This window comes from Rhinolophus sinicus, chromosome 18, assembly GCF_057876585.1.
Source record: "Rhinolophus sinicus isolate RSI-liver-muscle chromosome 18, RSI-T2T, whole genome shotgun sequence".
NCBI classification, from domain to species: Eukaryota; Metazoa; Chordata; class Mammalia; order Chiroptera; family Rhinolophidae; genus Rhinolophus; species Rhinolophus sinicus.
Genome location: NC_142518.1, coordinates 84,303,634 through 84,328,900, shown reverse-complemented (window position 1 = coordinate 84,328,900; position 25,267 = coordinate 84,303,634). Strand labels below are relative to the sequence as shown.

The 25,267-nt window shown below is 37.3% G+C and overlaps 1 protein-coding gene across 11 annotated transcripts in view; it reads right to left on the bottom strand.

Annotated features, from left to right (window-relative positions):
- The window catches only part of GRIA3 (glutamate ionotropic receptor AMPA type subunit 3), a 568,173-nt gene that overhangs the window by 432,096 nt on the left and 110,810 nt on the right, over window positions 1–25,267 (bottom strand). For all 11 annotated transcript variants that reach the window (XR_012493554.2, XM_088795040.1, XM_088795041.1 and 8 more), the window contains one exon: window positions 14,322–14,561. Coding sequence is in view for 10 of the 11 variants with exons in the window: in XM_088795040.1 (XP_088651166.1) it covers window positions 14,322–14,561 (240 nt within the window). In the remaining variant the exon portion in view is untranslated. The remainder of the gene's footprint in view (window positions 1–14,321; window positions 14,562–25,267) is intronic.

Here is a 25,267-nt window from a genome sequence, read left to right as displayed (position 1 = left end):
CGCAGACCTAGCTCAGTGCGCCGAGCTCGCTCCTTCCCGGAACCACCGCAGCTGCAAGTAAGGGAAGAACTCGGACTGCTAGGGCTCCGCCAGGGCTCCACAGGGCTGAGGGGACAGCATATAACACGGCTGAACCCAACGCTCACGGCAGAGACCTCGGAGAAAAGACTGAGGGAAAAAGGCTGAAAACGGTGGTTTAAGCCCGCACTGCCGAGCAGAGAACGGAGCCTTAGGCACTGAGACTAGCCGCCCCCTCCCACCCCTCCCAGAGCTCGCCCCGCCCCCACCTGCCCGGTGCTAGAAGCGAAACAGTAGCAGTGTCAGATCAAAACAACAGAAAATTTGCTGTTTTGAGAATTGTGGACCGCAAACACAAATTCACAGCCCAACTAGTTCCAGCAAAGGGGAGGGAGCTGTGGAAGCAGGACCGGCTGTGGTGGTGGTCGCCGCCATTGCTCTGGGCCACCTCTCACAACTCACCCCGCCCCTGACTCCACCTATCTGGGCAGATCCCTGCAGGAGTAAACAGAACTGCTGAAACATACGGGCTCTGAATCAGGAGCTGGAAGAGCTTTGGAACATCAAAAGCTCTCCGCATACCCACCGGGACACTGCGCCCTGTGACCTAGATGAACTATTAACAGAGGAGAAGCCCGTCTCCCAGGGAATCCCCCCATTGTGTGAGACATTGGAATAGTGCAGAGAAAACATAGCACTACTGTGTGGGAGAAGAAAAATAGGTTGCAGTTGGAGAAATAATAAAACATTCTACCAACAAGTACTGGCAAACAAAAGAAAGACTGCTTTCTATCAACCTGTTGCAGAAGTCACTCCTGTAGATGTCTAGGAAGAGAAATAGTAAACCAGTAATCGCCATGAATAACCAAGGCAACAAGACAGTTCAGAAAGAAAGTGAAAAATCTCCAGAGAAGACACTTAAAGATACAGAAATATGTGACTTAAATGACAGAGAATTCAAGATTGCAGTTCTGAAAAAACTCAACGAGATACAAGAAAACACAGATAGGCAGTTAAAGGAACTCAGAAACTCAATCAAAGAACAGCATGAGCATTTTACGAAAGAGATTGAAATCTTAAAAAAGAACCAAATAGAATTTCTGGAGATTAAGAACTCAATAGAAGAAATCAAGAATGAAATAACCAGCTTAGGTAGTAGAGTTGACCAGATGGAGGAAATAATCAGTGACATTGAAGATAGAAACCTGGAAATGACACAGATGGAAGAAGAAAGAGACTTGAGACTTCAAAGAAATGAAAGAACTCTACAAGAACTTTCTGACTCCATCAGAAAGAGCAATATAAGAATAATGGGGATACCAGAAGGAGAAGAAAGAGAGAAGGGAACAGAGAATATATTCAAACAAATTGTCGAAGAGAACTTCCCAAATTTGTGGACAGAACTGGACCCTCGAATCCAAGAAGCAAATAGAACACCTAGTTACCTCAATCCCAACAGGCCTTCTCCAAGGCACATTGTATTGAAGCTGTCTAAAATCAACGACAAAGAAAGAATCCTCAAGGCAGCCAGGGAAAAGAAGACGGTAACTTACAAAGGAAAGCCCATTAGATTATCATCAGATTTTTCAGCAGAAACTCTACAAGGCGGGAGGGAGTGGAACCAAATATTCAAACTATTGAAAGAGAGAAACCAAGAGCCAAGAATAATATATCCAGCAAAGATATCCTTTAGATATGAAGGAGGAATAAAGACCTTTACAGACATACAGAAGCTGAGGGAATTTTCTAATACACGACCTGCACTACAAGAAATACTAAAGGAGGCTATTCGACCACCATGAACAGGGACAATTTGTGGCAACCACAACTCAAAAAGGGGGAGAGTAAAGGCCTGAACCGGAAAATGGGAATGGAGAAAGTAAGCGTGCTGAAGAAAATGGAATACTCTAAATATCAAACTTTCTTTTACATAAACTTAAGGGTACCCACTCAAAATAAATCCAGAATTGAAATATATACTGAAATAAAAGAAGAAACAGAGGGAAACATCATAGAATACCACCACAAAGAAATAATAGACAACAACAAAAAGGCAAAGAAACAATGGAGACACAGCCTTACCAGAAAACTAAAGATAGAATGACAGGAAATCCTCACATATCAATAATCACCCTAAATGTAAATGGACTGAACTCACCAATAAAAAGGCACAGAGTAGCAGATTGGATCAAAAAACTAAACCGAACCATATGCTGTCTCCAGGAGACACATCTCAGCTACAAGGACAAGCATAGACTCAAAGTGAAAGGGTGGAAATTGACACTCCAAGCAAATGGTACCCAGAGAAAATCAGGTGTAGCCATAATGATATCAGATGAAACAGACTTCAAGGTGAAAAAGATAACAAGAGACAAAGATGGACATTTCATAATGGTGAAGGGGACTGTACAACAAGAAGACATAACAGTCATCAATATTTATGCTCCCAATCAGGGAGCACCGAAATACACCAAGCAACTACTAACAGAACTAAAGGGAGAAATTGACCAAAATACAATTATACTAGGGGACTTAAATACGTCATTGTCAGCTATGGATACATCATCCAAACAGAAAATAAATAACGAAATAGTAGCCCTAAATGACACATTAGATGAAATGGACATAATTGACATTTATAGAGCACTTCATCCTAAAACATCAGACTATACATTCTTTTCTAGTGTACACGGAACATTCTCAAGGATAGACCATATATTGGGACATAAAATCAGTCTCAACAAATTTAAGAAGATTGAAATCATACCATGCATATTCTCTGATCACAAGGCTTTGAAATTGGATATCAACTGTAAAAAGAAAGCGGGAAAAAATACAAATACATGGAGATTAAATAACATACTTTTAAAGAAGGACTGGGTCAAAGAAGAAATTAGAGGAGAGATCAAAAGATACATAGAAACAAATGACAATGAAAATACATCCTACCAAAATTTTGGGGATGCAGCGAAAGCAGTTTTAAGAGGGAAATTTATCTCATTACAGGCCTATCTCAAGAAACAAGAAAACTCCCAAATAAATAACCTCATGTTACACCTTAAAGAACTAGAAAAAGAAGAACAAGTAAAACCCAAGGTCAGCAGAAGAAAGGAAATAACAAAAATTAGAGCAGAACTAAATGAAATAGAGAACAAAAAGACAATAGAAAAAATTAATATGACAAAGAGCTGGTTCTTTGAAAAGATTAACAAAATTGACAAGCCCTTGGCTAGATTTACTAAGATAAAAAGAGAGAAGACACTGATTAACAAAATCAGAAACGTAAAAGGGGAAGTTATCACGGACACCACAGAAATACAAAGGATCATCCAAGAATACTATGAAGGACTATATGCCACCAAATTCAACAACCTAGAAGAAATGGACAAGTTCTGAGAAACATATAGCCTTCCAAGGCTGAACCATGAAGAACTGGAAAATCTAAACAGACCGATCACCAGTAACGAAATTGAATCAGTCATCCAAAACCTTCCCAAAAGCAAAAGTCCGGGACAAGATGGCTTCACTAGTGAATTCTACCAAACCTTCAAAGAGGATCTAATACCAATTCTGCACAAACTCTTCCAAAAAATTGAAGAAGAGACAGTACTCCCTAACTCATTTTATGAGGCCAACATTACCCTGATACCAAAACCTGGTAAGGACAGCACAAAAAAAGAAAACTACAGACCAATATCTCTGATGAATACCGATGCAAAAATCCTAAATAAAATTCTAGCAAATCGAATACAACAATGCATTAAAAAGATTATTCATCACGACCAAGTGGGGTTCATCCCCGGGGCACAAGGATGGTTCAACATACGAAAATCCATCAATGTGATACATCACATAAACAAAATAAAGGACAAAAATCATATGATTATATCAATTGATGGAGAAAAAGCATTTGACAAGATACAACATCCATTTATGATTAAAACACTTAATAAAATGGGTATAGAAGGAAAATACCTTAACATAATGAAGGCCATATATGACAAGCCCTCTGCTAATCTCATAATTAATGGAGAAAAACTGAAGCCCTTTGCTCTACGTTCAGGAACACGACAGGGCTGTCCCCTATCACCTCTGCTTTTCAACATAGTGTTGGAAGTCCTTGCCAGAGCAATCAGGCAAGAGAAAGAAATAAAAGGCATCCAAATTGGGAATGAAGAAGTTAAATTATCACTCTTTGCAGATGACATGATGCTATATATAGAAAACCCTAAAGACTCCACCAAAAAGCTATTAGAAACAATCAACGAATACAGTAAATTTGCCGGCTACAAAATCAACGCACTAAAGTCCATTGCCTTCCTATATACTAACAATGAAATCTCAGAAAAAGAAATACAAAAAACAATTCCTTTTGCAATTGCAGCAAAAAGAATAAAATACCTAGGAATAAACTTAACCAAGGATGTGAAAGACCTATATGCTGAAAACTATAAGACATTTTTGAAAGAAATTGAAGAAGACACAAAGAAATGGAAAGACATTCCGTGCTCATGGATTGGAAGAATCAACATAGTTAAAATGGCCATATTACCCAAAGCAATATACAGATTCAATGCAATCCGCATGAAAATCCCAATGGCATATTTTAAAGAAATAGAAGAAAAAATCATCAGATTTGTTTGGAACCACAAAAGACCCCGAACAGCCAAAGCAATCTTAAGAAAAAAGAACTATAATGGAGGTATCACACTACCTGACTTTGGCTTGTACTACAGGGCTACAATAATCAAAACAGCATGGTATTGGCAGAAAAACAGACACATAGACCAATGGAATAGAATTGAGAACCCAGAAATAAAACCACATAAATATGGACAGATAATTTTTGACAAAGAAGCTAAAAACATACAATGGAGCAAAGACAGCCTCTTCAATAAATGGTGCTGGGAGAATTGGATAGCCACGTGCAAAAGAATGAACCTGGACTGCTATTTGTCACCATGTACCAAAGTTAATTCAAAATGGATCAAAGACTTAAGCATAAGACCTGACACAATAAACTGCATAGAAGAAAACATAGGTACTAAACTTATGGACCTTGGGTTCAAAGAGCATTTTATGAACTTGACTCCAAAGGCAATGGAAGTAAAAGCTAAAATAAACGAATGGGACTATATGAAACTTAAAAGCTTCTGCACAGCAAAAGAAACCATTGACAAAATAAAGAGGCCACCAACTGAATGGGAGAAGATTTTTGCAAACAGTGCCTCCGATAAGGGGCTAGTATCCAGAATATACAAGGAACTCATGCAACTCAACAACAAAAAAACAAAGAACCCAATTGTAAAATGGGCAGAGGACTTGAAGAGACATTTCTCCAAAGAGGACATACAAATGGCAAATAGACATATGAAAAAATGCTCAACATCACTAATCATCAGAGAAATGCAAATCAAAACCACAATGAGATATCACCTCACCCCAGTCAGAATGGCTATCATCAACAAGACAAATAATAACAAATGTTGGAGAGGCTGTGGAGAAAAAGGAACCCTCATACACTGTTGGTGGGAATGCAGACTGGTGCAGCCGTTATGGAAGGCAGTGTGGAGGTTCCTCAAAGAATTACGAATAGAATTGCCATATGACCCAGCAATCCCTCTCCTGGGTATCTACCCAAAAAATCTGAAAACATTTAGAGATAAAGACACGTGTGCTCCAATGTTCATTGCAGCTTTGTTTACGGTGGCCAAGACATGGAAACAACCAAAATGTCCTTCGATAGATGAATGGATAAAGAAGTTCTGGTATATGCACACAATGGAATACTATTCGGCAGTAAGAAAAGATGATATAGGAACATTTGTGACAACATGGATCGATCTTGAGAGAGTAATGCTGAGCGAAACAAGTCAGACAGAAAAAGCAGAGAACCATGTGATTTCACTGATATGTGGTATATAAACCAAAAACATCAAAAGAACAAGACAAACAAATGAGAAACAGAAACTCATAGACACAGACAATAGTTTAGTGGTTGCCAGAGGGTAAGGGGGGCGGGGGTTGGGGGTGGGAGATGAGGGTAAGGGGGTTCGAATATATGGTGATGGAAGGAGAACTGACTCAGGGTGATGAACACACAATGGGATTTATAGATGATGTAATACAGAATTGTGCACCTGAAATCTATGTAATTTTACTAACAATTGTCACCCCAATAAATTTAATAAAATAAAATTAAAAAAAAAAGTGTTATTAAAAATCTTAAAAATCCAAAGTCCATGAAAAAAAAAAAAACTCAATAAGAGAAATGAAGAATGAAATAGCCAGCTTAGGTAGTGGACTTGATCAGATGAACAAAAGAATCAATGACAACAAAGATAGAAAGGAAATGATGCACATGGCAGAAGAGAGAAACTTGAGACTTAAAAGAAATGAAAGAACTCTACAAGAACTTTTTGACTCCAACAGAAGAGCAATATAACAACAATGGGAATACCAGAAAGAGAAGAATGGAAAAGGGAATAGAGAGTATATTAAAACAAATAGTCAATGAGAACTTCCCAAATTTGTGGAAAGAACTGGATCCCCAATTCCAAGAAGCAATGAGAACACTTAATTACCTCAATCCCAATAGGCCTTCTACAAGGCACATTTTATTGAAGCTGTCAAAAATTAACAACAAAGAAAGAATCCTCAAGGAAGCCAGGGAAAAAAAGACTGTAACCTACAAAGGAAATCCCATTAAGTTATCATCTGCTTTTTCAGCAGAAACTCCACAAGCCAGGAGGGAGTCTAATGAAATACTCAAAGTATTCATAGACAGAAATTTTAACCCAGGAATAATGTATCCAGCAAAGATATCCTTTAGATGTGAAGGAGAAATAGATGTTTCCAGACATAGAGTAGCTGAGAGAATTTTCTACACATGATTTGCAGTATAAGAAATACTGAAGGAAGCTATTTGACGTGAAATAAAAAAGCAAAAGAATACAAAACCATGAGTACTATTCTGAAGAGACAGAAGCCGGAAATGACAACACCTGCATCAAATAAGGAACTATACACTTAAACATAACATACAGGGTAAAAAGGGGAAAAAATAAAACCAAGAAACAAAACCATTTAAAAAAGGGGAAAAAGACAACTTGCTACTGTTGGTCAGAAATCAACACACAGCATAAATAGGGATAATTTATGACAACAAAAACATACAAAGGGAAAAAGTAAAGGTCTGAACCAGCTGAAGGTAATGGAGAAAGTAAGCATACTGAAGAAAATGGAACACTCTACATATGAAAATTTCTTTTCCATAAACGTAATGGTAACCACTCAAAAAAAAAAATCCAGAATTGAATTATATAACATAAAAAAAGAAGAAACAGAGGGGAAAAAACATTACACCACCACACCAAATTAACAGACAGCAACAAAAAGGCACATAAACAAGAGAGACATAATCCTATCAGAAAACCACAAAAAGAATGATAGGAAATTCTGATATATCAATAATGATCCTAAATGTCAATGGACTGAACACACCAATAAAAAGTCACAGAGTAGAAGAACGGATCAAAAAATTAAACCCAACCATATGCTCCCGCCAAGAGACACATCTCAGTTATAAGAACAAGCATAGACTCAAAGTGAAAGGATGGAAATTGACACACCAACACACCAAGCAAATGGTATTCAGAGAAAAGCAGGTGTACCTATACTGATGACAGATGAAACAGACTTCAGGATAAAAAAAGTAACAAGAGACAAAGATGGACATTTCATAATGATAAAGGAACTATACAACAGAGAAGACATAACATTCATCAATATTTATGCCCCCAATCAGGGAGCACTGAAATATACCAAGCAACTACTAACAGAACTAAAGGGAGAAATTGACCAAAACACAATTATACTAGGGGACTTAAACACATCATTGACAGCTATGGGTCGATCATCCAAACAGAAAATAAATAATGAAATAGCAGCCCTAAATGACACATTAGATGAAATGGATATAATTGACAGTTATAGAGCACTTCATCCTCAAACATCAGATTATACATACTTTTCTAGTGTACACAGAAAATCCAGAATATACAAGGAACTCATGCAACTCGACAACAAAGAAACAAACAGCCCGATTGAAAAAATGGGCAGAGGACCCGAAGAGATATTTCTGCAAAGAGGATATACAAATGGCAAATAGACATATGAAAAAGTGCTCAACATCACTAATCATCAGAGAAATGCAAATAAAAACCACAATGAGATACCACCTCACACCAGTTAGAATGGCTATCATCAACAAGACAAATAGTAACAAGTGTGGGAGAGGCTGTGGAGAAAAAGGAACCCTGATACAGTGTTGGTGGGAATGCAGACTGGTGCAGCCGCTATGGAAGGTAATGTGGAGGTTCCTCAAAAAATTAAAAATAGAATTACCATATGACCCAGCAATCCCACTCCTAGGTATCTACCCAAAATATCTGAAAACATTTATTGATAAAGACACGTGTGCTCCAATGTTCATTGTAGCTTTATTTATGGTGGCCAAGACATGGAAACAACCAAAATGTCCTTCGATAGATGAATAAATAGATAAAGAAGTTGTGGTATATATACACAATGAAATAGTATTCGGCGGTAAGAAAAGATGATATAGGAACATTTGTGACAACATGGATGGATCTTGAGAGTGTAATGCTGAGTGAAATAAGTCAGACAGAAAAAGCAGAGAACCATATGATTTCACTGATATGTGGTATATAAACCAAAAACAACAAAAGAACAAGACAAACAAATGAGAAACAGAAACTCATAGACACAGACAATAGTTTAGTCGATACCAGAGGGTAAGGGGGGTGGGGGGTGGGAGATGAGGGCAAGGGGGTTCAAATATATGGTGATGGAAGGAGAACTGACTCTGGGTGGTGAACACACAATGGGATTTATAGATGATGTAATACAGAATTGTACACCTGAAATCTATGTAATTTTACAAACAATTGTCACCCCAGTAAATTTAAAAAATAAATTTAAAAAAAGAAGGAAAAAAAAAGAGACAAGACACTAACAAACAAAATCAGAAATGAAAGAGGGGTAGGTATCACGGATGTCACAGAAATACAACGGTTCCTCCCAGAATACTATGAAGGATTATATGCCACCAAATTCAGTAAGCTAGAAGAAAGAGATATGTTCTTAGAAACATATAGCCTTCCTATGGTGAATCACGAAACACTGGAATATCTAAATAGACCAATCAACCCTAAGGAAATTGAACAGTCATCTGAAACCTTTCCAAATGCAAAGGTCTAGGACCCGATGGCTTCACTAGTGAATTCTATCAAACCTTCAAAGAGGATCTAATACCAATCCTGCTTAAACTGTTCCAAAAAATTGAAGAAGAGACAATGCTCCTTAATCCATTTTATGAGGCCGATGTTACCCTGATACCAAAACCTGATAAGGATAACACAAAAAAAGAAAATTACAGACCAGTATGTCTTATGAATACAGATGGAAAAATCCTAAATGAAATTATAGAAAATTGAATGCAAAAATACATTAAAAAGATTATAGATCGCGACCAAGTGGGGTTCATCCCAGGGGCACAAGGATGGTTCAACATACATAAATCAATCACTGTGATACACCATATAACCAAAATAAAGGACAAAAATCATGTGATAGATGAAGAAAAAGTGTTTGGCAGTATACAACATCCATTTATGTTTAAAACACTTAATAAAATAGGTATAGAAGGAAAATAACTTCACATAATGAAGGCTATGTATGACAAAACCTCAGCTACTATCATAATTAATGGAAAAACCTGAAGCTTTTTGCTCTATTTTCAGGAACACGACAGGGCTGTCCCCTATCACCTCTGCTTTTCAACATAGTATTGGAAGTCCTAACCAGAGCAATCAGGCAAGAGAAAGACATAAAAGGCATCCAAATTGGGAATGAAGAAGTTAAATTGGTACTTTTTGCAGATGACATCATGCTATAGATAGAAAACCCTAAAGACTCCACCAAAAAGCTATTAGAAACAATAAACAAATACAGTCAAGTTGCTGGCTACATTATCAATGTACAAAAGACCATTGCATTCCTATATACTATCAATGAAATATCAGTAAAAGAAATTAAAAAAAAACACACAATTCCTTTTGCTATTGCAGGAAAAGAAATAAAATACCTTGGAATAAACTTAACCAAGGCAGTAAAAGACTTATATACTGAAAACTATAAGACATTTTAAAAATAAATTGAAGAAGGCACAAAGAAATAGAAAGACATTCCATGTTCATGGATTGGAAGAATCAACATAATGAAAATGGCAATATTACCCAAAGCAATATACAGATTTAATGCAATCTACATCAAAATACCAATGACAATGACATTTTTGAAGAAACAGAACAAAAAACTATCAGGTTTGTATGGAACCACAAAAAGAACCCTAATAGCCAAAGTAATCATAGGAAAAAGAACAGTGTTGGATGTATCACACTCCCTGATTTCAGCTTGTACTACATGGCTATGATGATCAAAACAGTATGGTACTGGCAGAAAAACAGATACACAGACTAATGGAATAGAATTGATAACCCAGAAACTAAACCACATAAATATGGACAGATAATTTTTGACAAAGAAGCCAAAAACAACAATGGAGAAACGACAGCCTCTTCGATAAATGGTGCTGGGAGAATTGGAAAGCCACATGCAAAAAAATGAAATTAGACTGCTATCTGTCACTGTGTACCAAAATTAACAAAAATGGATCTAAGACCTAAATATTAGACCTGAAACAATAAATTTCATAGAAGATAACAGAGGTACTAAACTTGTGGACCTTGGTTTCAAAGAGCATTTTATTAATTTGATCCCAAAGGCAAGGTAATTGAAAGCTAAAATAAATGGATGGAACTATATCAAATGAAAAAGCTTCTGCATAGAAAAATAAACCATCGACAAAATAAAGAGGCAACCCACCAAATGGGATAAGATTTTTGGAAACAACGCCTGCGATAAGGGGCTAATATCCAAAATATATAAGGAACTCATACAACTCAACAAAAACAAACAAACAAAAAAAACTATCCAATTAAAAAATGGGCAGAGATCTTCCCATTTTGTTTTCTGCTTTGACAATAATAAGGGGTTAGTGAATGAGACAGAGGGAAGTTTTTGAAATCATAAAATCATTCACATTTTTATTGGGTTGGCAATTATCCTGAAGTACATATTTGTCAAGTGTCAGCAAACAGTATACTGATAAAGTGTGCATTGAATTTTATGCAAATTGATTTTAAATTAACCTTTATACGTTTTGGGTTTTTGTCTCATACCTATGAAATCATTTCAGAATTGTGTTGGTCTGGGGACAGAGATATTATAAATACATTTATGTGGCTTATAACTGTACTAAATAAAGTACATAGAGAGCAGGAAAAAAAAAAAAATGGGCAGAGGACCTGAAGACACATTTCTACAAAGAAGACATACAAACAGCCAATAGACATATGAAAAAATATTCAACATCACTAATCAGAGAAATGCAAATCAAAGCCACAATGAGGTATCACTTCACACCAATTAGAATGGTTATCATCAAAACACAAATAATAACAAGTGTTGGAGAGGCTGTGGAGAAAAAGGAACCCTCATACACTGTTGGTGGGAATGCAGACTGGTGTAGCCACTATGGAAGGCAGTGTGGAGGTTCCTCAGAAAATTAAGAATAGAGTTACCATCTGACCTAACAATTCCTGTCCTGGGTATCTACCTGAAAAATCTGAAAGCATTTATCTCTAAAGATATGTGTGCCTCGATGTTCATTGCAGATTTATTTATGTTGGCGAAGACATGGAAATCAAAATCAAAATGTCCTTTGATAGATTATTGGAAAAGAACTTGTGGTATATATACACAATGGAGTACTATTCTTCCATAAGGAAAGATGAAATAGTACCATTTGCGACATTATGGATGGATCTTGAGATTATTATGCTGAGTGAAATTAGTCAGATAGTAGAAGTCAGAACCATATGATTTCACTGATACATGGTATATAAAACTTAAAACAGCAAAAGAACAAGACCAACAAATGAAGAAACAAAAACTCACAGACACAAATAGTTTAGTGGTAGAGGATAAGAAGGGACGGGGGTGGTAGATAAAAGTAAAAGTGATCAAATGTGTGGTGCTGGAAGAAGAACTGACTCTGGGTGGTGGACACACAATGTGATATATAGATGATGTAGTACAGAATTGTACACCTGAAATCTATGTAACTTTACTAACAATTGTCACCCCAATAAACTTTAATTTAACAAAAAGCTGATGAACAAAGGAGGATTATGGGAGATGCGGAAAATATACATTAACTTAATCTCCTGATTTGGAATAAATGGGAGGTTATAGTATTAGTAGAACTTATATTTAGTTTCTAAAAGTTTCAGGAGAGAAACTACCTGATTTACAAACTATAGTTGTGAAAATTACATTGTTATGCACTAGATTACAGTGTATGCAGTGCATGGAAATAGGCTAATTCAGCCTCAGTGTTTGAAAGAAATTAAATGCATTAAAATTTAAAAATTATGAATTAGAATGTTCAAACTCTTTGGTTGCCCTCGTCAAGCAAGGCTTTGCAGGAACAGCCAGCAATCCTTCCTGATTCTGCCCTTTATTTCATGTTCTTTTGCTTCTCGAAACCCCTTCCCCCTTTTCTCCTGTCATCCACAACTGATATATCCTTCAAACTCCTCCAGCCAGCCTTCTCTGAAATCTCTACTTTCCTGGAGTCCTACCTTTTCACAATTCTTACAGTAGGCATAGTCTTTAGTGCAACACTCAGTTTGTTATTTTTTGTGCTGTTCATGAATTGTTTCATAAATACGCTTTTCTGTCTATCCTCATTGGAACCGTATTATATAAGCATGTATCACAAGATTTGAATATACCATTGGGGGTTGATAACAGCATACAGAATTGGTTGACTAACTGATAATTTATAAGTGAGGATTAATAGCAACATACAAAGTGTCCTGTATCTAGTATATGATCTCAAAAAAAAGTCATAGAATATTGTATTGAGAAGGGACATACTTTTGGTGAGGAGACCAAGGCCAAGAGAGCTTCAATGAGTTGGTCAAAGTCTGAGAGCTAGGTAATGGCAGAACTTGGACTATAAGTCTGGTTTCCTGCTTTAGGTTCATGAAATTTGATAATATTTTGAAGATGAACACCATAGGCAAATAAATATAGGCCTTACTATTTCCTGGCAGTATTTGATGACATATCAAAATGAGAATGAAGTGAAAAGTACTCTGGGTTCCCCAAAACAAAATGGGTCTTCAAGTTAAGTTACCTAGAAGGACATTCTTTACAGGGACCCCCCAGGCAACCGGCCTCCCATTTGCTCCTTCCTTCTCTGAGTCCAAAAACCTTGAGTTAGAGAGAACCATTCTCAGCCTATATCCAGGGTTACAGGCAAACAAATAAGGCAAGATTGTCTTTTGGAATCTCATGGTCATAGGCTCCCCTGGTTTTACTGAGGAGCCCCTCAAAGATAACTGAGCTTTAGAAGAGTCTATTTAGCTGAATTATGATGTATATACCTAATTTCATACTGTTTAAATCAGACCCTAAACTTCTGAGACTCTTTCAATATAATGTATCCTCAATATATTATCTCACTATTAGAAAAAAACATTCATCCCTAAAGCCCAGTTTAGCCAGACTCCACTCATTATTTCCATCAGATAATTATTTGTTGAGGATCTATAATCTGAAAACCTAATGTTATCTGGTGGAACAAGCCTTAGAAGCACAAGACATTGACACCAGTCCCAGCACTGTGGTTAAACTGCTGTGTGAAAAGCACTTTTCCTCTTTTGGCTCCAGTTTTTTATCTATGAAATGGGGATAATCAGTCTCTGACAGAATTAATTCTCCAAAACCTTTCAGCTTAGGCCTCTCCCTCTATTTTAGATTATGCTGCTTTCCACATTGTATATTTTAGACCAGATAAATTATTTCGGCACGTGCTGTTTTTCAACAACAGTGACTCATCCAGGAATGTATCCTAGACCCATTTTTAGAGTTGGAGTAAGAGGACATATAAAGTTTGAAAAATTAGATTCTAAAATTACCACTGCTACAATTTTTTGGTCTTAGTCTTCAATTCATTTTAAATGTTAAACACAACTTAAAAGAGTATTAGATTTTACTTATTGGAAGAGAAGGGAACAAACATGAGTTGAGGAAGGTTAAACACAATTGCTACATGAATTTCAAAGAGGAGGACAGATGCCTCTTCTTACCTCTTTCTGTGTCATAGAGGTACACAAACTTCTCCCACTTGTAGTGACCCAGAAGACTCAGAATAGCACCCTTCAAGGCTGGGCGCATCTGGATGACAAACTGCACATCTGCATCAGTGGGGAAGCTGGGTGTGACAAAGGACGTGTGCAGGGCCCCACAGAAGGAGGTCAGAGTGTTCATTGACATCTGGTCATAGAATCCAAAGATGGCATACACCCCTCTCGAGAACTGGGAGCAGACTGCAATGAGAAAAATAGAAATAAATTTCAATAGCCTTATGGTCCCTTACTGTAGCTTATAGGGTTGGAAATACAATAGTTCGGCTTTGTCTCTAAATGACATATCTCAAAAGAAAACCAAGATCTCTGAAATCCCTAGAAGCCCTTGAAAGCCTGGTTGCCCAGTGGAAGCATAAGGAAGGGAAGAATTTATTTGATACAGTTGCATATTCTCTATATCTACCATAGACAGGAAACTAAGAAAGTGTGCGAAGGAAAGAGGTGAATGTTGTCTTACCCTTTTTCAGTAACCCTCCCAACTCATATCCAGGGCACTTGGTGCTCTCATCCTTCCACCAGATCTGCCCAGGAGCCTCATAGTGTACCCACGACCCCATCGAGGTACAACTGTCTTGTGTCTTAACCCTTCATTGTGTTTTCTACTAGGTGACAAGAATGACTGATAATTTAGTCAGACAAACTGCTAATGTGTCTGCTGGGAAATGTGTTATTCCTCATATGTTACATAATGCTTTAAGCATGGTTATGTTATGACTAATAACCTTAATGTAGGCTACTAATAAAGCGGATTTCAAATTCTGGGCAGGCCATTAGGAAGACTGGTCTGTCAGTTTCCAGTGTGTCAAGTGGGGTAGGTGGGCCTATTCGGCCTATGTGAAACTGACAGTTTTATCTTGATTCTTTTGGAGTTATCTTCCAGATGATTAGCCCACACATAGAACTTTCATGTCCTCATCATAATTGTGGTCAGCTTTATATCTTTTTTTTAATTAAAATTTATTGGGGTGACAATGGTTTAATAAAAATACATAGGTTTCAAGAGCACAATTCTGTAATACATCATCGATATATCCCGTTGTTTATTCACCACACAGAGTTAGTTTTCCTTCCATAAACATATATTTGACTCCTTTTACCCTCTTTTCCCATCCTCTTCCCCGCTTACCTTCTGCTAACCACTAAACTATTATCTGTGTCTATGAGTTTCTGTTTCTCATTTGTTTGTCTTGTTCTTTTGTTGTTTTTGGTTTATATACCACATATCAGTGAAATCACATGGTTCTCTGCTTTTTCTCTCTGACTTATTTCGCTCAGCATTACACTCTCAAGATCCATCCATGTTGTCACAAATGTTCCTATATCATCTTTTCTTACCGCCGAATACTATTCCATTGTGTATATATACCAGAACTTCTTTATCCATTCATCTATCGAAGGACATTTTGGTTGTTTCCATGTCTTGGCCACCGTAAACAAAGCTGCAATAAACATTGCAGCACATGTGTCTTTATGTATAAATGTTTTCAGATTCTTTGGGTAGATACCCAGGAGAGGGATTGCTGAGTCACATGGTAATTCTATTCGTAATTTTTTGAGGAACATCCACACTGCCATCCATAACGGATGCACCAGTCTGCATTCCCACCCACAGTGTTTAAGGGTTCCTTTTTCTCCACAGCCTCTCCAACACTTGTTACTATTTGTCTTGTTGATGATAGGCATTCTGACGAGGGTGAGATGATATCTCATTGTGGTTTTGATTTGCATTTCTGTAATGATTAGTGATGTTGAGCATTTTTTCGTATGTCTATTTGCCACTTGTATGTCCTCTTTGGAGAAATGTCTCTTCAAGTCCTATGCCCATTTTTCAATTGGGTTGTTTGTTTTTTTATTCTTGAGTTGCATGAGTTCCTTGTATATTCTGGATACTAGCCCCTTATCGAAGGCACTGTTTGCAAAAATCTTCTCCCATTCAGTTGGTGGCCTCTTTATTTTGTCGATGGTTTCTTTTGCTGTGCAGAAGCTTTTAAGTTTCGTATAGTCCCATTCGTTTATTTTAGCTTTTACTTCCATTGCCTTTGGAGTAAAATTCATAAAATGCCCTTTGAACCCAAGGTCCATAAGTTTAGTACCTATGTTTTATTCTATGCAGTTTATTGTGCAAGGTCTTATGCTTAAGTCTTTGATCCATTTTGATTTAACTTTGGTACATGGTGACAAATAGCAGTCCAGTTTCATTCTTTTCCACGTGGCTATCCAATTCTCCCAGCACCATTTATTGAAGAGGCTGTCTTTGCTCCATTGTATGTTTTTAGCTTCTTTGTCAAAAATTATCTGTCCATATTTATGTGGTTTTATTTCTCGGTTCTCAATACTATTCCATTGGTCCATATGTCTGTATTTCTGCCAATACCATGCTGTTTTGATTATTGTAGCCCTGTAGTACAAGCCAAAGTCAGGAAGTGTGATACCTCCATTATTGTTCTTTTTCCTTAAGATTGCTTTGGCTATTAGGGGTCTTTTGTTGATACAAACAAATCTGGTGATTTTTTGTTCTATTTCTTTAAAATATGCCATTGGGATTTTGATGGGGATTGCATTGAATCTGTATTTTGCTTTGGGTAATATGGCCATTTTAACTATGTTGATTCTTCCAATCCATGAGCACGGAATATCTTTCCATTTCTTTGTGTCTTCTTCAATTTCTTTCAAAAATGTCTTATAGTTTTCATCATATAGGTCTTTCACATCCTTGGTTAAGTTTATTCCTAAGTATTTTATTCTTTTTGCTGCAATTGCAAAAGGAATTGTTTTTTGTATTTCTTTTTCTGGGATTTCATTGTTAGTATATAGGAAAGCAATGGACTTTTGTACGTTGATTTTGTAGCCAGCAACATTACTGTATTCGTTGATTGTTTCTAGTAACTTTTTGGTGGAGTCTTTAGGGTTTTCTATATGTAGCCGGCAACTGTACTGTATTCGTTGATTGTTTCTAATAGCTTTTTGGTGGAGTCTTTAGGGTTTTCTATATATAGCATCATGTCATCTGCAAAGAGTGATAATTTAACTTCTTCATTCCCAGTTTGGATGCCTTTTATTTCTTTCTCTTGCCTGATTGCTCTGGCAGGGACTTCCAACACTATGTTGAAAAGCAGAGGTGATAGGGGACAGCCCTGTCATGTTCCTGAACATAGAGCAAAGGGCTTAAGTTTTTCACCATTACTTATGAGATTAGCAGAGAGTTTCTCATATATGGCCTTTATTATGTTAAGGTATTTTCCTTCTATACCTTTTTTATTAGGTGTTTTAATCATAGATTGATGTTGTATCTTGTCAAATAATTTTATGCAACTATTGATATAATCATGATTTTGTCCTTTATTTTGTTTTTGTGGTGTATCATGTTGATTGATTTGCATATGTGGAACCATCCTGTGCCACTAGGATGAAACCCCATGGTTGTGATGTATAATCTTTTTAATGGATTGTTATGATTGATGCGAGAATTTTATTTAGGATTTTTGCATCGGTATTCATCGGAGATATTGGTCTGCAATTTTCTTTTTTTGTGCTGTCCTTACCAGGTTTTGGTATCAGGGTAATGTTGGCCTCATAAAATGAATTAGGAAGTACTGTCTTTTCTTCAGTTTTTTGGAAGAGTTTGGCCAGGATTGGTATTAGATCCTCTTTGAAGGTTTGGTAGAATTCACTCGTGAAGCCATCGGGTCCCGGACTTTTGCTTTTGGGAAGGTTTTGGATGACTGATTCATTTCGTTACTGGTGATCGGTCTGTGTAGATTTTCCAGTTCTTCATGGTTCAGCCTTGGAAGGCTATGTTTCTAAGAACTTGTCCATTTCTTCTAGGTTATTGAATTTGGTGGCATATAGTCTTTCATGGTATTCTTGGATGATCCTTTGTTTTTCTGTGGTTTCTGTGATAACTTCCTCTTTTTGTTTCTGATTTTGTTAATGAGTGTCTTCTCTCTTTTTATCTAAGTGAGTCTAGCCAAGGATTTGTCAATTTTGTTAATCTTTTCAAAGAACCAGCACTTTGTCACATTAATTTTTTCTATTGTCTTTTTGTTCTCTATTTCATTTAGTTCTGCTCTGATTTTTGTTGTTTCCTTTGTTTTGCTGACCTTGGGTTTCACTTGTTCTTCTTTTTCTACTTCTTTAAAGTGTAACATGAGGTTATTTATTTGGGAGTTTTCTTGTTTCTTGAGATAGGCCTGTAATGCGATAAATTTCCCTCTTAAAACTGCTTTTTGTGCATCCCAAAATTTTTGGTAGGATGTATTTTCATTGTCATTTGTTTCTATGTATCTTTTGATCTCTCCTCTAATTTCTTCTTTGACCCAGTCGTTCTTAAAAGTATGTTGTTTAATCTCCATGTATTTGTGTTTCTTCCTGCTTTCTTTTTGCAGTTGAAATCCACTTTCAAAGCCTTGTGATAAGAGAATATGCTTGGTATGATTTCAATCTTCTTAAATTTGCTGAGACTGATTTTATGTCCCAATATATGCTCTATCCTTGAGAATGTTCCATGTGCACTAGAAAAGAATGTATAGTCTGATGTTTTAGGATGAAGTGCTCTATGTATGTCAATTATGACCATTGTATCTAATGTGTCATTTAGGGCTGCTATTTTGTTATTTATTTTCTGTTTGGATGATCTATCCATAGCTGTCAATGATGTATTTAATTCCCCTAGGATAATTGTGTTTTGGTCAATTTCTCCTTTTATTTCTGTTACTAGTTGCTCAGTATATTTCGGTGCTCCCTGATTGGGGGCATAAATATTGATGACTGTTATGTCTTCTTGTTGTATAGTCCCCTTCACCATTATGAAATGTCCATCTTTGACTCTTGTTATCTTTTTCATGTTGAAGTCTATTTCATCTGATATCATTATGGCTACATCTGATTTTCTCTGGTTACCATTTGCTTGGAATGTCAATTTCCACCCTTTCACTTCGAGTCTATGCTTGTCCTTGTAGCTGAGATTTGTCTCTTGGAGGCAGCATATGGTTGGGTTTACTTTTTTGATCCAATCTGCTACTCTCTGCCTTTTTATTGGTGAGTTCAGTCCATTTACATTTAGGGTGATTATTGATATGTGAGGATTTCCTGTCATTCTATCTTTAATTTTCTGGTAAGGCTGCGTCTCCATTGTTTCCTTGCCTTTTTGTTGTTGTCTATTATTTCTGTTTGGTGGTATTCTATGATGTTTCCCTCTGTTTCTTCTTCTTTACAGTACATATTTCAGTTCTGGATTTTTTTTGAGTGGTTACCCTTAAGTTTATGTAAAAGTAAGTTTGATATCTAGAGTATTCCATTTTCTTCAGCACGCTTACTTTCTCCAATCCCATGTTGCAGTTCAGGCCTTTACTCTCCCCTTTTTTATGTTTGGTTTGCCACAAATTGTCCGTGTTAATGGTGGTCGAATAGCCTCCTTTAGTATTTCTTCTAGTGCAGGTCGTGTATTAGAGAATTCCCTCAGCTTCTGGATGTCTGGAAAGGTCTTTATTGCTCCTTCATATCTAAAGGATATCTTTGCTGGGTATATTTTTCTTACCTTATAATTTCTCTCTTTCAATAGTTTGAATAGTTGGTTCCACTCTCTCCTGGCTTGTAGAGTTTCCGCTGAAAAATGTGATGATACTCTAATGGGCTTTTCTTTGTAAATTACCGTCATCTTTCCCCGGCTGCCTTGAGGATCTTTCTTTGTTGTTGATTTCAGACAGCTTCAATACAATGTCCCTTGCAGAAGGCCTGTTGGGATTGAGGTAATTAGGTGTTCTATTTGCTTCTTGCATTCGAGTGTCCAGTTCTGTCCACAAGTTTGGGAAGTCCTCATCAACAATTTGTTTGAATATATTCTCTGTTCCCGTCTCTCTTTCTTCTCCTGCTGGTATGCACATTATTCTTATATTGCTCTTTCTGATGGAGTGAGAAAGTTTTTGTGGAGTTCTTTCATTTCTTTTAAGTCTCAAGTCTCTTTCTTCTTCCATCTGTGTAATTTCCAGGTGTCTATCTTCGATATCAGTGATTCTTTCCTCCATCTGGTCAACTCTCCTACCTAAGCTGGTTATTTCGTTCTTAATTTCTTCTATTGAGTTCTTAATCTCCAGAAATTCTATTTGGTTCTTTATTAAAATTTCAATCTCTTTCGTAAAATGCTCATGCTGTTCTTTGATTGTGTTTCTGAGTTCATGAAACTGCCTTTCTGTGTTTTCTTGAATCTCGTTGAGTTTTTTCACAACTGCATTCTTGAGTCCTCTGTCATTTAAGTCACATATTTCCATATCTTTGAAGTTCCTTTTCTGGAGACTTTTCACTTTCTTTCTGAGCTACCTTGTTGCCTTGGTTATTCATGGCAATTACTGATTTACTATTTCTCTTCCTAGACATCTACACGAGTGGCTTCTGCAACAGGTTGATAGGAAGAGATTTTTCTTTTGTTTTCCAGTATTTGTTGGTAGAATGTTTTATTTTTTCTCCAACTGCAGCCTATTTTTCTTCTCCCACACGGTAGTGCTATGTTTTCTCTGCACTATTCCAGGTTCTCACACAATGGGGGAATTCCCTGGGAGACAGGCTTCTCCTCTGTTAACATTTCGTCTAGGTCACAGGGCACATTGTCCTGGTGGGTATGCAGAAAGCTTTTGATGTTCTAAGTCTCATCCAGCTCCCGATACAGAGCCCGTATGTTTCAGCAGTTCTGTTTACTCATGCAGGGGCCCGCCCAGATAGGTGGGGTCAGGGGCAGGATGAATTTTGAGAGGTGGTCCAGAGCAATGGTGGCGACCACCACCACAGCCGAACCTGCTTCCACATCGCCTTCCCCTTTGCCGGAACTAGTTGGGCTGAGAATTTGTGTCTGCGGTCCACAGTTCTCAGAACAGCAAATATTCTATTATTTTGATCTGACACTGCTACTGTTGTGTTGCTAGCACTGGGCATGTGGCGGTAGAGCGAGCTCTGGGAGGGTAGGGAGATAGCGGCTAGTTGCAGTGCCTAAGGCTTCCATTCTCTGCTCAGCAGTGAGGGCTTAAACCACCATTTTCAGCCTTCTTCCCTCAGTGTTTTCTCCGAGGTCTCTGCCGTGAGCGTTGGGTTCAGCCGTATTATATGCTGCCCCCTCAGACCTGTGGGCCACAGGCGGAGTCCTAGCGGTCGGAGTTCTTCCCTCTCCCGCAGCTGGGGTAGTTCCGGGAAGCAGAGAGCTCGGAGCACTGAGCTAGGTCTGCTTCCTGCGCCTGCGCGGCTCCGTCTCTGCACTTCTCCCTTTCCTCCTCCCCTGTTTGCGCGATTCACCCACCTGTAGGTGACTTCGGTAGTGGGCCTCTTCTTCTTGCCTATCTGCTGTGCAGGGAGTCCTTTGTGGAGTTATTGTTGTTTGATTCGTTTTAAATTCCAGGGGAGCTTTACAGAGGTTCACCTCACGCCGACATTTTAATGATTCTACGTTTTCTTTATCTAATCATCTATCAAATGACTCTTTGGTTGTGTCCATGTCTTGGCCACCATAAATAAAACTTCAATGAACATCTTAAAGATATATGTGTTCCAGTGCTTCATTTCAAAGTAGGCCACACCACCACCTCTTCCCTCTTCTGGCCCAGAAGAGCTTAAAATTGTGAACCAATTTCAATATTAGCTCAGGTAGAGCAAAATTAGCAAAGCAAATCAACTACAACAACCATGTGTGGTGTATTCCCAAACCAATTGGAAATGATCTTTAGATTATCTACACTACTCCTTCCTTTTAGTCATGTGAAGCAACAGAACGGTCAGCTGATGACATGGTGTGATTTACGGGGTCATGCATGATCTCTCTTATCTGCTAGGAAGTCTGTACTAGGTTTAGGGTATTGAAAAAAAGTTTGTGGCTTGGGAGGGGGATTAAATGGAATCCTTTTTTAGCCATTAGCATGTTTATGAATTAATATGTCTCATTAGATTTCAGGATGAGTGGTAAAGCAGGTGGACAAGATATGAGGGGGATGGGAGGATCAGAGAAGAGAATGTAAAGGGTCTGGAGTCCTTCCTGAGAGGAGAAACAGTGAAGGCATTGGACTCAAAAAGAAGGAAAGCATGTAAAGTAGAACAAAATGAAGTGGAAAACCAATTGAATTAATTTCTTCACTGCTTTGTAAGGATCAGAGAGTTCTCATTATTTGTGGTATCTTTTTTTTACATACATTCTGTTTAAACCTATATTGATTAAGGATGCTGCCTTTTATCAGTCAAACTCATTAGTTATTGGTTTGAGGGTAACATTTTAAAGTTGATTATCAGTCATTCAGGAAACTCCATCAGGGAAGATAGTAGCCTCAAACTTGAGAAATTCTAAGTGACCATCAAACACATGCACAAGAAAGTCTATATTAAAAGGAGAAAGCCAACTAGAGAATGAATCTGGAGCACTTCATGACAGGGTGCCAAAGGGAGTATTCAGAAACAAAAAGGAAGTAGTTAGTTGCCATATTGCCTTGGTCATCAAGGGAAACACTAAGGAAAGTCTCATCCCCAAATTCATCCTGGAAATGGAGGGTTTTGCAGTGTGAGGTCAAATCTTGGCTGGTGCACATCATGTTTTGTATAGAATTGATAATCATAACAGCCGTTGAATGCTCAGTGGGTACCAGGCACTGTGCTAAATACTATACAAATATTATCTCATTTAATATTCCCAACAACCTCATGAGGTATTGCTATTATTTCTATTTAACTGATAAGAATTCTGAGCCAAAAAAATGTTCTATCTCTTGAGTGGAGGAGCCAAGATTTGAATCTGAGTCTGTCTGACCCCAAAACTCACACTCCCTGGGTCCCAAAACCAACAATGACGTTAAAGACTAATTATTGGCCCAAATGAGATAGGGCTTTCAAGTTTAGCAACTAAAAATATAGAATGTCAAATTAAATTTGAACCTCAGATAAATAATTTTAATATAAGTATGACTCAAATTCATAGATACACTAAAAAATATTTGTTGTTTATTTGAAATTCAAATTTCATTCAGGATTCTGAATTTTATCTGACAACCCTAGAAGGAACCTATTGTTGTTAATGGTCATGGGGCTGGAAAACTGTAATAACCAATCATGGCTCCTTCCCCAAAATGATGCAGGAGGTAGCCACTAATTCTTAGATCCATACCAATTAGCATGCAAGGACCAAGAGAAAAATGAGGATTCATGAACCCCATACAAAAAATAGCCTCATAGGAGAAATGCAACATATCTTCAACAAGGTAACCTGACTAAATTATGGACAATAATTGAGGGGGAAATAAACTTGGAGGGAGGCAAACTTATAGCTATGATCAATTTAGAATTTAAAAAAGCCCTTAATACATTGGAAGGAAACAAACAAACAAACAAAAGTGTGTTATAGTAGTAAGATGCTGGTTAATAAAAAATATAGTATTGCTCTTATAATCATTGTTTTTGAATCCCAGGGGTGCAGAATTAATTAATCATTACTAGTACATATATGAATGTTTCACATTTTATTTATCATATTCATTTATCTATTTATTTAAAAGGCAATTAACACCCAAAAAGCCATCACCCAACCCAAGAACTGTAACATTACTGATAACTTATTTTTACCTATGTCTTCCTCCTTTATTCTATCTCCTTGTTTTGACCCCTCCCTCCTTCTGAGGTAACTACTATCCTGAATTTTGCATTTATCATTACCTTTGACTTTTAAAAATACACAAATACACACATAAACAATATGTTGTTTTTGCTTGTTTTAAAACTATAAGAAGGGACTCATGTTATATAGGTGAAACCCAGACCTCTGGAAGGAGCACACAGTGAAATCTTAAAACCTATGGATGATGACAAGCAAAAAGAGACAAAGGGAGACCTTGTAAAAATGCGTGACTGAGCAGGTGTGACGGTACCCAGTAAAAATGAAAAACATTCTGAACTAAGTTTACAGCTTTGGTTTTAGCTCAGGCAAGGTATTTAAAAGTATTATAGATCAGCAGCAACCCTCAGGGAATACTAGACTACTGTATTCTCCCAGGCAGACATACGGTGATGGACATCAACAAAAAGAGTGTTAGGAGAAAATCAGTAAATGTCATATTTCTTTTTTTTTCATTTATTTTTTAAAATTTATTTCTTTCATATAAAACAGATGTGCAGCTGCCCAGCAAATACTATTGTGCGTAGTTACTCTTGCTGTAACACAACATATACAAGGAATGTTAGTCAAAGGCCCAGTGGGGAAGACAAGTGCCATATCAGGATAGGGTTAATAGTCTCTGAGAGAAACTGGGGCATAGAAGGTCTGTGCATGGCCTCTCACAGTGGAACCCTGAGCCCATTTCTGGCTACAGGAAGTAAGGCTGAATGGAACATTAGGCTGACCCAAAGGACAATGTCTGTGTTTTTGGATTCTTAGAATGTTTGAACTAGAAGGAACTTAAAGACTTTTTCTTCGGTTGTTTTCCAAACATAGTTTTTAGTGTAAAATTCTTTATTCAAATGAAATTTTATATGGAAATGTTCAATATCTAAGAGATAAAGTGGAGCTCTTCTGATTCAGCAAAGTTCCACTGATACTTCCCTGGGGGGTGGGGGGTGGGATATGAAGGTAAGGGGGATCAAATATATGGTGATGGAAGGAGAACTGACTCTGGGTGATGAACACACAATGGGATTTATAGATGATGTAATACAGAATTGTACACCTGAAATCTATGTAATTTTACTAACAATTGTCACCCCAATAAATTTAATAAAAAAATAAAAAAATAAAAAAAATAAAACTATGACACAAAGAGAGGACGTGTCTTGCACAAGGTCACATAATGAATTATGAACCAGTCAATTAGAAATGCTTTATCAGCATTTGTACAGCATACCTATTCCAGAGCTATCTAGGACAGCATGGGTCA